The sequence below is a fragment of the Encephalitozoon intestinalis genome (assembly GCF_000146465.1).
Source record: "Encephalitozoon intestinalis ATCC 50506 chromosome IX sequence".
In the NCBI taxonomy this organism is placed as follows: Eukaryota; Fungi; Microsporidia; family Unikaryonidae; genus Encephalitozoon; species Encephalitozoon intestinalis.
The window spans coordinates 18,007-30,370 of NC_014423.1; the positions used below are offsets into that span (position 1 = coordinate 18,007).

Consider the following 12,364-nt stretch of genomic DNA (forward strand, 5'->3'; position numbering starts at 1 on the left):
ATAAAAGTTTTATAGTCTTGGTTTCCTTATCTTCCTGGGTAGCTCCACAGTTTCTTCTTTGTCTTCCTCAGGCTCAGTCCATTTTTCAAATCTATCGTAGAGACTGCCCCCTAAAGAAATCTCCTTCTTATCTAGGATCCTGGCTCTTGAACTAAGGCTTCCAAGCAAATCGTACTCGAGGTTTTCTTCCCCGTACACCTCACACCCCAAGCTCTTGTAGGCAGGATACTTCTGGGCTCCAAGTATCTCATTCCTATCTCTATAGTAGTCTCCTGCCTCTTCTAGAATCACTTGCGGGCTTATATCTGAACAACAATACATGTACTCTGCTCTTGTGCTAAGATGCTTATAAAACAAAACATATTGGCAGGGATTATCTTTAAGTGCACTAGACGGATGGATTGCACATTTACGGAAGTTGCTTAAGGAAACATATCCCTTATTACTTCTTTTGGCTATGTTATAGTATATTGAAGATACAATACACCTTTGGATTTGCTCTAGAGATCTTGCGCGGGATATTTCTATTCCTCTTCCTTTCAAGGTCATTAATACTGCCTTTTTGATTTCCATGGCCTTTTTTAGTGCATCCCCATTAACTTTCACCTTGTTACACCATTCATTTCTATTTTTACTCGAAATGAATTCGTTAAATATGTTCAGAAGAGTTATGAAGTCACAACTCTGATGGTATAGAGACGACGATTTATCGAAGTCTTTATCAAAAAGTCCATAAATACTGAGCATTCCAACTATGCTTGTTATTTCATCAACAACACCATAGTTTATGGAGTTTATAACCATCCGAGCAAGAGGAGGCTCTAGCTTTAATTCACTCATTTCTTCTCCACTTTTAGTGAGGAGGCCCTTCTGGCAAACCGCTCCTAAGCGATAAAGAAGAAATAAGGCATTATGAATCAACTCCCTTGAGAGACTATCAAGAAAATCAAATCCAAATATATCTTGAACACCATGCTTTAAGAGTAGAAGAATGACATCGTGTATGTTTGTTCTCTGTATTTCTGGCACTGAAGAAGGGAGAAGATCATTCTCATAAGTACTTGCTGTATACATTCTGTAGCATACACCTGGCCTTGTTCTTCCTGCACGCCCTGCTCTTTGGTCTGCCCCTGCCCTGCTTACCGGAATCTTCACCAACGACTCTCCCGTATCATAATTGTAGATACTTATCTTTTGCAACCCTGTGTCTACAACATATCCAATGTTTGGGATGGTTAAGGATGTCTCGGCTATATTTGTAGAAACAATGCATCTTCTTACATTTCTTTCTCTCAGAAACACTTGACTCTGTGCCTCCTCCGAAAGTTGGCTGTAAAATGGGAGAGCCTTAAGATCCATTTCCCTTCCGTCCTCTTTTTCTTTACTCAAACGCTTATTCTGGGCATAGTGATTCACTATTCCCACAACACCTTCGACATCCTCTTTTCCCGTCATAAAAACTAGAATATCTCCTTCATCGCAATTCTCATGGATATAAAGGATCTTCTTAACCGCCCATTCGACATAGTCATCGACATTCACGCTCAAATATCGAATCTCAACAGGGAAACTTCTACCTTCGATATTGAAGACTGAACATCCAAAGTAATTGGAAAACTTCTGGGCTTCGATTGTGGCACTCATTATTACAAGCTTCAAATCTTTCCTTTCCTTCAAAACACATTTCAGTAGTCCCATGGATATATCCAGGTTTGTGCTTCTTTCATGTGCTTCGTCCAGTATCACTACAGAGTATTTCTTAAGTAGTTTGTCCCCTAGCAGCTCTTGAAGAAGAATTCCTTCGGTCATATATCTTATCTTAGTGTTCCGCGTCACTGTATTGTCAAATCTGATCGAATATCCTACAAGAGATCCCATGTCACTTCCCAGAGTGGATGCTAAATTCATTGCTGCAGCCCTTCTCGGCTGTGTGCATCCTATAATTCCCTTTTCTCCATATCCCTCTTGATAAAGATACTTGGGCACCAACGTGCTCTTCCCAGATCCTGTTTCTCCAACCAAAACCGTCACTTGATGTTCCCTTATGAATTTCATCAAATCGCTTCTAAAACTTTCGATAGGAAGCTTCTTTGGAATCTCTTGGGAGATTTCTTCACCTATCAATGGAATCGTATTGCTCCGAGGGTGCATATTCAAAAACACGCTTTCTCGCTTTGCCACTTTACCTATCTCCGTATCTGGCTTCTCTACTTCGACTCTATTCTTCAAAGTACTGTCAAGTATTTTTCTTCCCAGAAACTCATCTATGCTCTCTTTATATACCAGATCCGGAGCTAGATGATTGTCCTCATCAGAGTATGTCTCCTCCACACTCAGTCCGGCGGCTTTCATCTTCCTCATTTCCCATCTCTTGGTATCCCGATATTTACTGTATCCCATAGACTTGGGTATGAAAATCACAATCTAAAAGACCATACATATTTAATTCTCATTATTCTTTTTACCCAGAACTCCAGGAATTCTCTTATTCCCTGCACTCTTTCTATTTGCATACATCGATGTAACATTCGTATCTAATTCGTTTTTGGCTGGTCTTCCTACTCCAATCTTGGGCTTTGGTATTTCTCGAGGTTTTACGGCAGGGCTATCTCCGCTCTTTCCTTCATTTGAAGATCCTCCCACCCATTTTTTCTCCACTGGATCGTAACGGAAGTCGTCATCTACATCGATGTTGGCCTTATGAACCGTCTCTTTTTTGAACATGTTCAAGAATCCAAAGAAAGATCCACTCTTCTTTGATTCTTTTTTCTTGCTTTCTGAGGTAGGAAGCTCATCATCCATAAATTTGGAGAGAAATAAGCTTGTGTCATCTTCACTTCTAATTTCTTCCTCTTTCTTATTGCTCTCAAAGAAATCTGCAAAGCTTTTTGACTGTTTTGTATCCATGTATAAATTACTCCGTTCCTTAATCTCGCAAGGTGCACTATTAACAGATAACTCTCTATCGCTTGTCTCCAGCTCCTGATTGTCATATTTCAACAAAGTCTCCTCCTGAGAAAGTCTATACATACCATCTTTTTTTCTTGCATCACTCTTCTTTATCCATTCTTCTCTGTTTAATACCCCATCGTTTTCTTTTATCTCTGGCGCCCTACTCTCCAGGACTCCCCTTTCTTCTTTGGTGTTCACACTGGTTTCATGGCTATCGATACACGTTACCCGGTTCTTTTTATCAAATGAAGCCGTTTCGGAAATACTTTCATCCTTCCTGGAAGGTTCAGAAGGAATGGGGCCCAAAGATGTTTCTTTGGGTGCAGAAACCCCGTTCTTCTCTAGATCGTCTTCAAAACTGTCCACATTAAGAATCTTTTTGATTCCAAAGTCAAAAACACTCTTAAGACCAAAAGACCATCTGGTGTCAAATACCGATTCAAGACTGCTTCCAAGCTCCTTTCTAAAGCACTTTCGATTTGCTTTAAAATATTCCTCTGCCTTTTGCCTATCGAATTCTATCCCTACGGAAACAAATTCATATTTGAGAAGATCAAGGTCTTTTATGTGGCCGAAAATATGTTCTACATAGCAAAGAACCCTGAGGGCTTCAAAGTTCTTGCTGAACATCCATAAGTACTTGTTTATGTCTCCTATTCCAAGGAGGTGAGATGCTATTATCACAAATAGTGCATCGGGAATACTCCTATCGAAAACTTGAAGTATAAAGTCATTATTAATATTGATGCTCTTGGTACTTAGAACCTCTCTAATATATGCTTTCCAATTTCCGTTAAGCTTAAAGGAACATTTCGAGAACCCAAGTGCCAAAGATATCAGCTGTACACAGGAGCTGTTACAAAACTTCTCCAGAAACTTATTTCCAACACCTTTTGACCACTTTGGCAACAAAATACCAACTTCCCATATTTCATTTTCCATTGCATATTCAAAGGCTTTGTCTGGGTCTTCTATACAGAGCTCTATGAGCTTATTCATACTTTCAGCACTAATAGACCTATTGATATCTTTGCTACAATAGACAGGTTTTGTATCGGAAACAATACGGGAAATATTATCGATCGATATAGTCTTAAGCTGAACTAATTCATAGACATGCATATACTTGACATCTCCATTTCTTTCAAGACTTGAAACAAAATTGGAAGGCTTGATATCAGGGAGGATGTAGTCAGGCCTATACCATTCCGAAACATTTATATAGCTTTGAATGGCCTCTCCTTGTATGTTGAATCTCTTCTGCGAAGACATAAAAACTGTAATCAGGTTTCCGCACACAAACTTTGACAATGGCTTAGGCTTCATGGGATCCATTTTAGTGCTCTGCAATCCTGTAGGAGACCCAATAAAAAGGTTTGTGGAATCTATTTGTTTAGACTCCCCACAACTTTCGGGTGTCTCCTCCTCCTTTATGATAGTTTCCTCCTCGATACAAGGCTTTTCCTGAAGCGGGGTGTCTTGCAAGTCTTCCTTGCCATTAGAGGCTTCCTTCTCTATCTTCACATTAGAGACCCCTTCAAGTATGAACTCCTCGTCGTCGTCCCAAAGAAAATCCATTTCATCTACAGAAGATATCTTTACCTCCGAATCTGCTACAGGCTCAGACTTCGTACTTACTTCTAGCCTCGAAAATTTGCTTTCATTCCGAACTTCTTTCATCTCCATAACCTCTTCTTTGTTCTCTAGTTTATCTCCAGAAAAAGACTTCTCTTGAGTCTTTGCTTCCCAGCTAGATGTCTCTTCCGGATCCTTTTTCTCTTCTTCTTTCTTTCCACTTCGATCAGAGATGTCTTCCTCGGCCCATGGAATTTCTCCAGGATTCTTTTCCAGCTCTTCCGACGATGTATTGGAGGCTTCGACCTTTTGACCTTCCCCCTCAATTTTAGATTCTGGATTGACTCCCTCCGTCCTGGGTCTAAAAAGCAGCCCTATTTCTTGCTCATATTCACTATCGCTCTCGCTTAAGATCTTCCAAAAGTCGTCTTCATCCTTCTCAGATCCATTGTTTTTCATGGACTAAAATTAGACCCCATTTTTAAAAGCCCACTGGGTCTCTAAAACCTTGAATATCAAAACAAACCTTTAATTCTAGTATCTAAGCTGTTGTCGACGATATAATTTAGAGACCTTTTTATTCCTAGCAACACCTTCTTCCCTTTACATACTTTATGGACTCCAGCCTAACTGTACTCTCATCCTCAGCAGGATCCTCCAAATCTTCTTCAATAAGCCTGTCAACAGCCTTAACAAGATCCTCTATTCCCTCATGCTTCATAGCACATGTCTCAACATACTCCCCTCCATGCTTCTTCGCCTTTTTACTTCCCACCTCCTTATACCATTCTTGTGTCTCCTCATCTGCAAGGTCCTTCTTATTCCCCACTATTAGAATCCTGACCTTACTTCCGGGATTGTCATTTGCCTTTGTAAGTGTATTAATCCAGTGATCTATCCTCTCAAAAGAGGCCTTATCCTTCATATCAAAGACGATAATGGCCAGGAAGGAGTTTCTTGTATAGTTTGGTATAATCGAGTTGAACCTTTCTTGTCCTGCCGTGTCCCATAGTTGGAGACGAACCCTATGTCCACTAACCACAATCGTTGTACTAACAAAGTCCAGTCCTATCGTAGGGCCATATGACCTTTGTACTTCCTGGTGCAAATATTGGGACATTAATGTGGTCTTTCCAACGTTGGAGCTTCCTAGAAATACTATCTTATAGGTTGATCTCATTTGGATCCCTGCCCTTTTTGTTTATTTTTATATATCTCTCAAATGTGAGAAAGCCTTTGCTTTGTTTGGAGGTTTCCCTTTGGATGCTATTACAAACATAGATACTTTAATATTTTCGTTTGTTGTTAAGCCATGGCTGTAAGATCTATCCCCAACCCCATCAATGTTTCTGAAGAAGCTTCTTGCAATTGCAGCGAAGAATGAAACGTTAGTCCACACCACAAGTGCATATACAATGTACAACACTACTTTTGAGAACAAAAGAGCTACAAAACTTGCATTTACACAACCACCGGTAGCCTACTCATTCTTGAGGAAGATAAAGCATGATAACATAGTTGGAATTTATAAGCTGAATGTGGAGAAAGGATATCTGATTACAAAGAGGCTGTTTCCTTTTTGCTCTGTGTTCAGAAAGGAAACCAGGGAATTTAACAAATACATATCTTTTAAAATAGCACAGGCAATAGTGTTCCTTCACACTCAATGTGGTGTAGTTCACGGAAATATCGTGAAGGATTCTCTTTTCTTTAACGAGGAAGGTGGGATAGTTCTTGGCGGATTTGAAAAGAGCAGAAACAGTAGCGTATTTGACCAAGACAACATAATGTTCAGTAATCTTGTGAAAGAGCTAACAAATGTTGACACCACCCTTGTTAAAGTTGCCGGAGATGAGAGGTTTTGCTCAGATATATTCTTAGACCTGGATATCGCATTTTTTGGTTACAAGTCTTTTACTACAGAGCAGAAACTAGATTTCATTTCAAAGGCCAGAAAGAGCAAAAATGAATTTGTAGACATCCATAAGAGAAGGATATCATGGATGATTCTTGGAGATATAAACTCTAGCACTCAGAAGGACTTCAAAATACTAGCTGTTGATTTTGTCCTGGGTTTTGGAGTCTCAGACATGGAGGAGTTTTTACCTCCATTGTTTTCCATATTGGACACGGGTATCAGACTCTACCTTCTTAGAAACTCTGATAAGTACATCAGTAGAATCGTTTCTTTAGACCCAATAATAAAAAGTCTGTCCCTTGGCATCAAATGTAAAGATAAGGAGCTGAGAGAAGAAACAATTGTGTTTATAAAGGAAAACATAAACATGATATCTAAGAAGCAGCAATCTGAAATATTGGAAACAATGCATGGATACATCTTGGATGACCAGGGGATGCAGTTGGTTCTCAAGTTTCTTTGCGATGTAAGACCTGTTTTCAAGAAAACTGATGTTGTATATAGAATTCTCTGTAAGTACCTTATCCAATCAAAATCAAAAGTAAAGGTCCTTGCTGCAATGGAAATCTTCTATGAGACCTTTGATAACTTCAAGATGACTACAGAGCTTCTACCTCTTCTCTGTGGATATCTATCAAACAGACATGCACAGCCTGCAGTTTTTTCCCTCATAGAAAAAGTCCTTGAGCATCTCAAGGAACACAAAACTGAAATAGTGGACAAGGAGTGGAAGATTGGAAATATCAAAAACATCTTTAAGCCAAGATCTCCAGAAGGCCAAGGAACAATTCCTTCCGGAAAGGTAGAGACTCCATCGGAAAAGTCAGAAAATGAGCTGAGCCAGGACCATAAGGAATGGAAAAGCCCAGAAGACGGATGGGATGATCCATGGTGATTATCCAAGGTCAAAACCTCCTAAGAAATAAATACAAATTCAATTTATTATGCATCAGATTAAGCCAAGTGTTTTTCGAACTAATCCATTTCCTTTTTTCCATCCTGGAAAACCTCTAATTCTTTTCGATATACATTCCAGCATACTTCGAAAGGCAAATAAGAGGCATTTGATCTGTCTCCTCACTACTCCATCCTTGGTTAAAAATCCTTTTCTGTTCGTCATTGTATCCAAAGTGGTTGAACAACTCACTGACTAACGGCATGTTTGACTTTATAAGTCTCTGAGGATAAGTTTTCAATGGGCCGAGGAACAGAGTTGTTATTCTGTCTTCATGTCTTACATAGTGTTTAACACACAGCTTATAGACTATTGGAAATCTCTCTGAATCAAAAGTTTGCATGCTCCTGTGAAGATAGTAGTTTTCAAAAAGAGGACCTCCACAAAACGAACACTCCTCTACAGACAGGAGATACCTTATCAGTGGCTTGTCGATACTCCTTCGAACATTCAGATTGTTTCTTACCAAATGCCTTGAGCAAGTTTCCTTGAGTGTGACATGTCCTATGTACTCTACAGTTTCTTCAGGTGTAAAGTTGCAGGATGTGGCAGCCAACTCTATTAGAAATGGAAGCTTCAAAATTTCCAGTGGGATATTCTGAATTTTGTTGTTGGAGACATTCAAGTACTTTAGTCCATAAAGTCTCCCTATAACCGAGGGAAGAACAACAAATAGGTTATTATCTATATGAAGTGCATTGAGAGCTTTTAGTGCAGAAATTCCCTTGGGAAGAGAGGAAAGAAGGTTCTGGGACAGATTAAGCTCTCTAAGGTTCTTCAGTAGTCCGATTTCTTCGGGTAGTTTCTGTATCCTGTTCTTTGAAAGGACTAAAACCTTAAGATTCGTCAAGCAGCCTATGTGCTGTGGAAGCCTTGTTAAGTAGTTGCAACAAGCTTGCAAGATTTTTAAGTCTCGGATCTCTCCTATACCCTCCGTTATCTCCACAACAAATTGTCTGCACATGTATACCTGACTTCTATCTTCTTTAGAATTATGGCGTATATTAGTTACTCTTTCTCCACTCGTCAATATCTCCCAGGCTGTCTCCTCTTTGTTAACAACGTTATGATATATATCCATTTCTTTTCCTGTTATTTCCTCCAACCTAGGTGATAAAGGAAGATGTCTCGAGACAAGTCTCTCAAAGCTACTGAGAGAAGTAGCTAAATGAACGCTTGGATAACTTTCTACTGACTTCGCCACTTTGTACGGGAAAACATGATCTTCAAGATTGTACAGTCTCAAAACACCAGGCGCACTTGGATTAGATCGAGCAATAACCGGATCCCTATTCATACTACTCTGGGTGTTTCCCATAGCTTACTGTGGTCTCTCAAATTTAACGTTGTGTTGTTTGATGTTCTTTGACACAATAGGTTTCTGGCTTTCAAACAGACTTCCACTTGGAAACAAGTTTCAGCAATTGTATGCTTTATCTCTCCGGGATACATTTCTCCGAAGGGAACTCAGGAACCGCTACTTGTACAAGGAAAAAAAGGCCTTTATTTGCTAACTTGAAACAATCCTTGATATTGAAAAAATAAAAAGAGATTGAAACAGTGCAAATAATGACCGAGGTTACCAGTGCGGATTATTCCAAGCAAGGGTACCATGAAATACCAAAGACAGCATACACTACCCCTATAAATTGGCTCATCCTTTCCGATAACAAGATAAGAGAGGTGCCGGAAAGTATAAAGGAGCTCAAGACCTTAAGCAGGCTTGCTCTAAACGACAACAGAATTGAAGAAATACACCCTGGAATTGGGTCTCTTGTGGGACTCACATGGATCGACCTTACTAGAAACCGACTCAGGTCATTGCCCGACGAAATGTCAAATCTAAAAAGAGTATCTGGGCTTGGGCTGAGCGAGAACAACTTCTCCGAAATTCCCAGATGTATATTCAAAATGACCAATCTCCGGAAGTTTGGCTTTTTTTCAAACAAAATCAGAACAATTCCCAAAGACATCAGGTTTCTCATCAACCTAATCAAAATAGATTTATCCAATAATGAGATTTCCTCACTTCCCGACGAATTCTGTGAGCTGAAAAACCTAAACTGGCTGAATCTGTCCAACAATAAACTGCAGAAGCTTCCTGACGGAATCAACAACTTGGTACAATTGGAGGAACTTGGTCTTGGCGCAAACTGCCTCACCGAGCTACCTGACATGAGTAACCTGAGGAAGTTGAGGATACTCCCGGTCTTTAAGAACCAGCTGACCCACATAAACCAAAGTATATCCCGTCTCAGCAGCATCGAAAAACTGGACTTCAGCGACAACAACATCATTGAATTCCCTGGGCATGTGATAGGTATTCCAACTCTAAGATATCTAAATCTAAAATCAAACAAGATTTCAAAGATAGACCCAAGCACATTCAGAAGCCGTGTATCTTCAGTCTCAATAATCGATGTGAGTGACAATCTTCTTAGCTGTATCCCTTTGAAATTCTTCAAAACCTTTTCAAATGTAACAGTAATAAGAGTGGGGGAAAACCCATTTGTTTATCATGAGAGCAAGCCAGCACCCAGCCCGGCCTTAACGGAGCTCTGCTACAACAAATGCCTAAATATGCAGTACAAATGCGAAAGCTGGATAAGGAAGAGGTACCCAAATGTAAAGAGCTGCGATGCTTGCAGTAAGCTGTTTACTACCCAACCTCATCTGGGATATAGCCTCAGCTCGGTTGGGGATGGAAGTACATTTGTTGTTGAAAAGATGTTATGCTCTTATGGTTGCTACAAAAACGAATATAAATAAAGATTTAATGCATTTTATCCCAATTATACTACTCGTCCTGAAGAAATCATGCTTTGCACATTCTCTGAGATCGGATGAAAAAATGCCTGGAGATTGAACTTTTCATCAACTACATTTCCTTCTCGTACTCCAAGGACAGTTTCACATATGAGAAATAGAATTCTGTCATTTCTTTTAATCAACACCGTTCCATCATCTATTTCATAAGGTTCTTTATTCAAAGACATGCCCTTGAGCTTCAAACATACTGTGTAGAATCTATTGAATGTGCCTTGGTCCACCTTCATTGAATAGATTTCGTAGATGTGCTTGACTTTGGCCTCATTATTAGAACTCGTGCATATGAAGTAGATAGAGGAGATAAAGAAGTCTATGTTCTTTATGTTCACATATCCGGTGTTGACAAAGTATATCATCGATCCAACGAATGTCCTACTCCTTACAAGCTTTATCTTGGAGTCTTCGTCCAGGCTTATCTCCATGAAGTATTCAATAAACTCCTGTAATAGTCTTTTATCATTGTATCCGAGCTGAATTTCAACGTGTTCCTTGCTGCTGCCCTTGTATTTCAAAAGTAAGGGAAGAAGCACATCTACTGGTATCCTCATGTAAGAGAGGAAATAAAGCATCGGAAAGGTGACATCAAAGTCTAAGACCTGTCTAACAAAAATTGATGAATGCTTGGAATGTGCATACACCAGAAGCTCTGCATCGGATTTCGGGCATGATGGCCAGACTTGGTCTTTCAGATGGGCCTTTATCATATCTACTATCATTAACACTTCCTCTGTACTGTTGTTAGCTAATGCTCTCCCAACCAATAAGTCTCTGTATTCTTTTATATCTTTTCCTTGAAGATATACCAAAGCTGATTGGATATCCGTCCTTATAAGCTCGTTGATTTTTTGCTTGGAAAGTTCTCCGCAGAAAAAATATTTTAGATAGAACCTTCTCTTCTCTCTACACTCAGGAGGTTCCCCCTTCTCTTTTTTTATCTTCTCCAAGCTCTGCTCCAAAAAGACATCTGTTCCTTTAAAAGATTTGATACGAAAATAGAACTCCCAGGGTAGATCAAATTCGTTTAGGAGATCAATATATTCCTTTCTTTGGCTGGTAAAAACTCCCCTGAGAATAAACTCTATTAATCTTAGCAGGCACTCTCTTTCACTACCAGCCTTTGTGTAATTCTTTTGATTTTCCTCGGAGCTTTCTACAATTTCCAACAACAAATTTCTGCAAAGATCCATTCCAGACCTAAATATATTGAAGGCTACGGCCCTGACTTTGTGACTTGTGTCAAGAATTCTCTCATAGATATCCAAAGAGTATTCGATAATATCTTTAAAGCTTGTTTTCTCTAGTAACGTTGCACGGATATCTTCGTTACAATTAGAAAGGATTTTATGAAATATTTCATCGTGTTTTGGACTGCAATTTTCGGCTAAAATCTTAATTACTCTCTTGTCTTTATCTCCAATGTAAAAGTTACAAAGCTTCTCAAAGTTCTCCTCCGTCATTGCTGCAGTTAAATACTTCAACTTCCCTTGTCCCCTTATGTTCCTTACACACAAGTGCTCCCTAAAGCTAAGGTTTGAATATACATCTGCATAAACTTTATCTTCAAAGTTTTCCATAATTAGAGCAACAGCCGGCATCGATATCTCTTTCGTAACCTCAATTATACTACTAATTTCTGGATCCTTTGGTATATGGAGAAGCACAGAACGGATTACTTCTCTTGTTGTGTCTTCAGTCCCTTCTTCTATCAGTATGATAATAATCTCTTTCAAATACTTCTTTGCAGTTCCACTGACTACACCTATCAATCCACTTAGCTTGGAAATCAAGTCTTTATCCGTCAGAAGACTGGGGATTCTGTATGTGATGAAAGTTTCCAGGTTTATTTTTTCCTTTGGAAGCACTTCTATAAGCAACTTGAAGAACCTACGTTTTTCCTCTTTACTCAAAAAGCATCTTGGGGCATTTATCCTCAGAACTTCAATCACGCCAAGCAATGTGTCTAAAACCTCTTTTCTCAGCTCCATATTTCTCACCAGATGCTGCAGAACGTCTTCATCGACACAAGACCCTTGAGGCATCTCCTTTAGCTTCAGGTACATTCTAAATGTCTTATTTTGTGTTTCCGTTCTTTTTGTTCTCTTCAGATTTTCCATCTGGGGCTGATGAAGCTATCC

The 12,364-nt window shown here is 39.4% G+C and overlaps 7 protein-coding genes across 7 annotated transcripts; 2 read left to right on the forward strand and 5 right to left on the reverse strand.

Moving 5' to 3' along the window:
* Positions 1-9: 9 nt before the first annotated feature.
* On the reverse strand, positions 10-2,400 carry Eint_090140 (HrpA-like helicase; the record flags this gene model as incomplete). Its single annotated transcript, XM_003073458.2, has 1 exon — positions 10-2,400. One exon carries the CDS (start codon positions 2,398-2,400, stop codon positions 10-12), a length of 2,391 nt encoding a protein of 796 aa, XP_003073504.2.
* Positions 2,401-2,442: 42 nt separating this feature from the next.
* Positions 2,443-4,986, reverse strand: Eint_090150 (uncharacterized protein; the record flags this gene model as incomplete). The annotated part of the gene is made up of 1 exon (XM_003073459.1): positions 2,443-4,986. One exon carries the CDS (start codon positions 4,984-4,986, stop codon positions 2,443-2,445), a length of 2,544 nt encoding a protein of 847 aa, XP_003073505.1.
* Positions 4,987-5,110: 124 nt separating this feature from the next.
* Positions 5,111-5,707, reverse strand: Eint_090160 (GTP-binding protein; the record flags this gene model as incomplete). Its single annotated transcript, XM_003073460.1, has 1 exon — positions 5,111-5,707. One exon carries the CDS (start codon positions 5,705-5,707, stop codon positions 5,111-5,113), a length of 597 nt encoding a protein of 198 aa, XP_003073506.1.
* Positions 5,708-5,870: 163 nt separating this feature from the next.
* Positions 5,871-7,340, forward strand: Eint_090170 (uncharacterized protein; the record flags this gene model as incomplete). Its single annotated transcript, XM_003073461.1, has 1 exon — positions 5,871-7,340. The coding sequence occupies one exon, from the start codon at positions 5,871-5,873 to the stop codon at positions 7,338-7,340; it is 1,470 nt and encodes a 489-aa protein (XP_003073507.1).
* A 115-nt stretch (positions 7,341-7,455) lies between these two features.
* On the reverse strand, positions 7,456-8,718 carry Eint_090180 (uncharacterized protein; the record flags this gene model as incomplete). Its single annotated transcript, XM_003073462.1, has 1 exon — positions 7,456-8,718. The coding sequence occupies one exon, from the start codon at positions 8,716-8,718 to the stop codon at positions 7,456-7,458; it is 1,263 nt and encodes a 420-aa protein (XP_003073508.1).
* Positions 8,719-8,969: 251 nt separating this feature from the next.
* Eint_090190 (leucine-rich repeat-containing protein) lies at positions 8,970-10,169 on the forward strand (the record flags this gene model as incomplete). The annotated part of the gene is made up of 1 exon (XM_003073463.1): positions 8,970-10,169. One exon carries the CDS (start codon positions 8,970-8,972, stop codon positions 10,167-10,169), a length of 1,200 nt encoding a protein of 399 aa, XP_003073509.1.
* A 23-nt stretch (positions 10,170-10,192) lies between these two features.
* On the reverse strand, positions 10,193-12,343 carry Eint_090200 (uncharacterized protein; the record flags this gene model as incomplete). The annotated part of the gene is made up of 1 exon (XM_003073464.1): positions 10,193-12,343. One exon carries the CDS (start codon positions 12,341-12,343, stop codon positions 10,193-10,195), a length of 2,151 nt encoding a protein of 716 aa, XP_003073510.1.
* Positions 12,344-12,364: the final 21 nt, after the last annotated feature.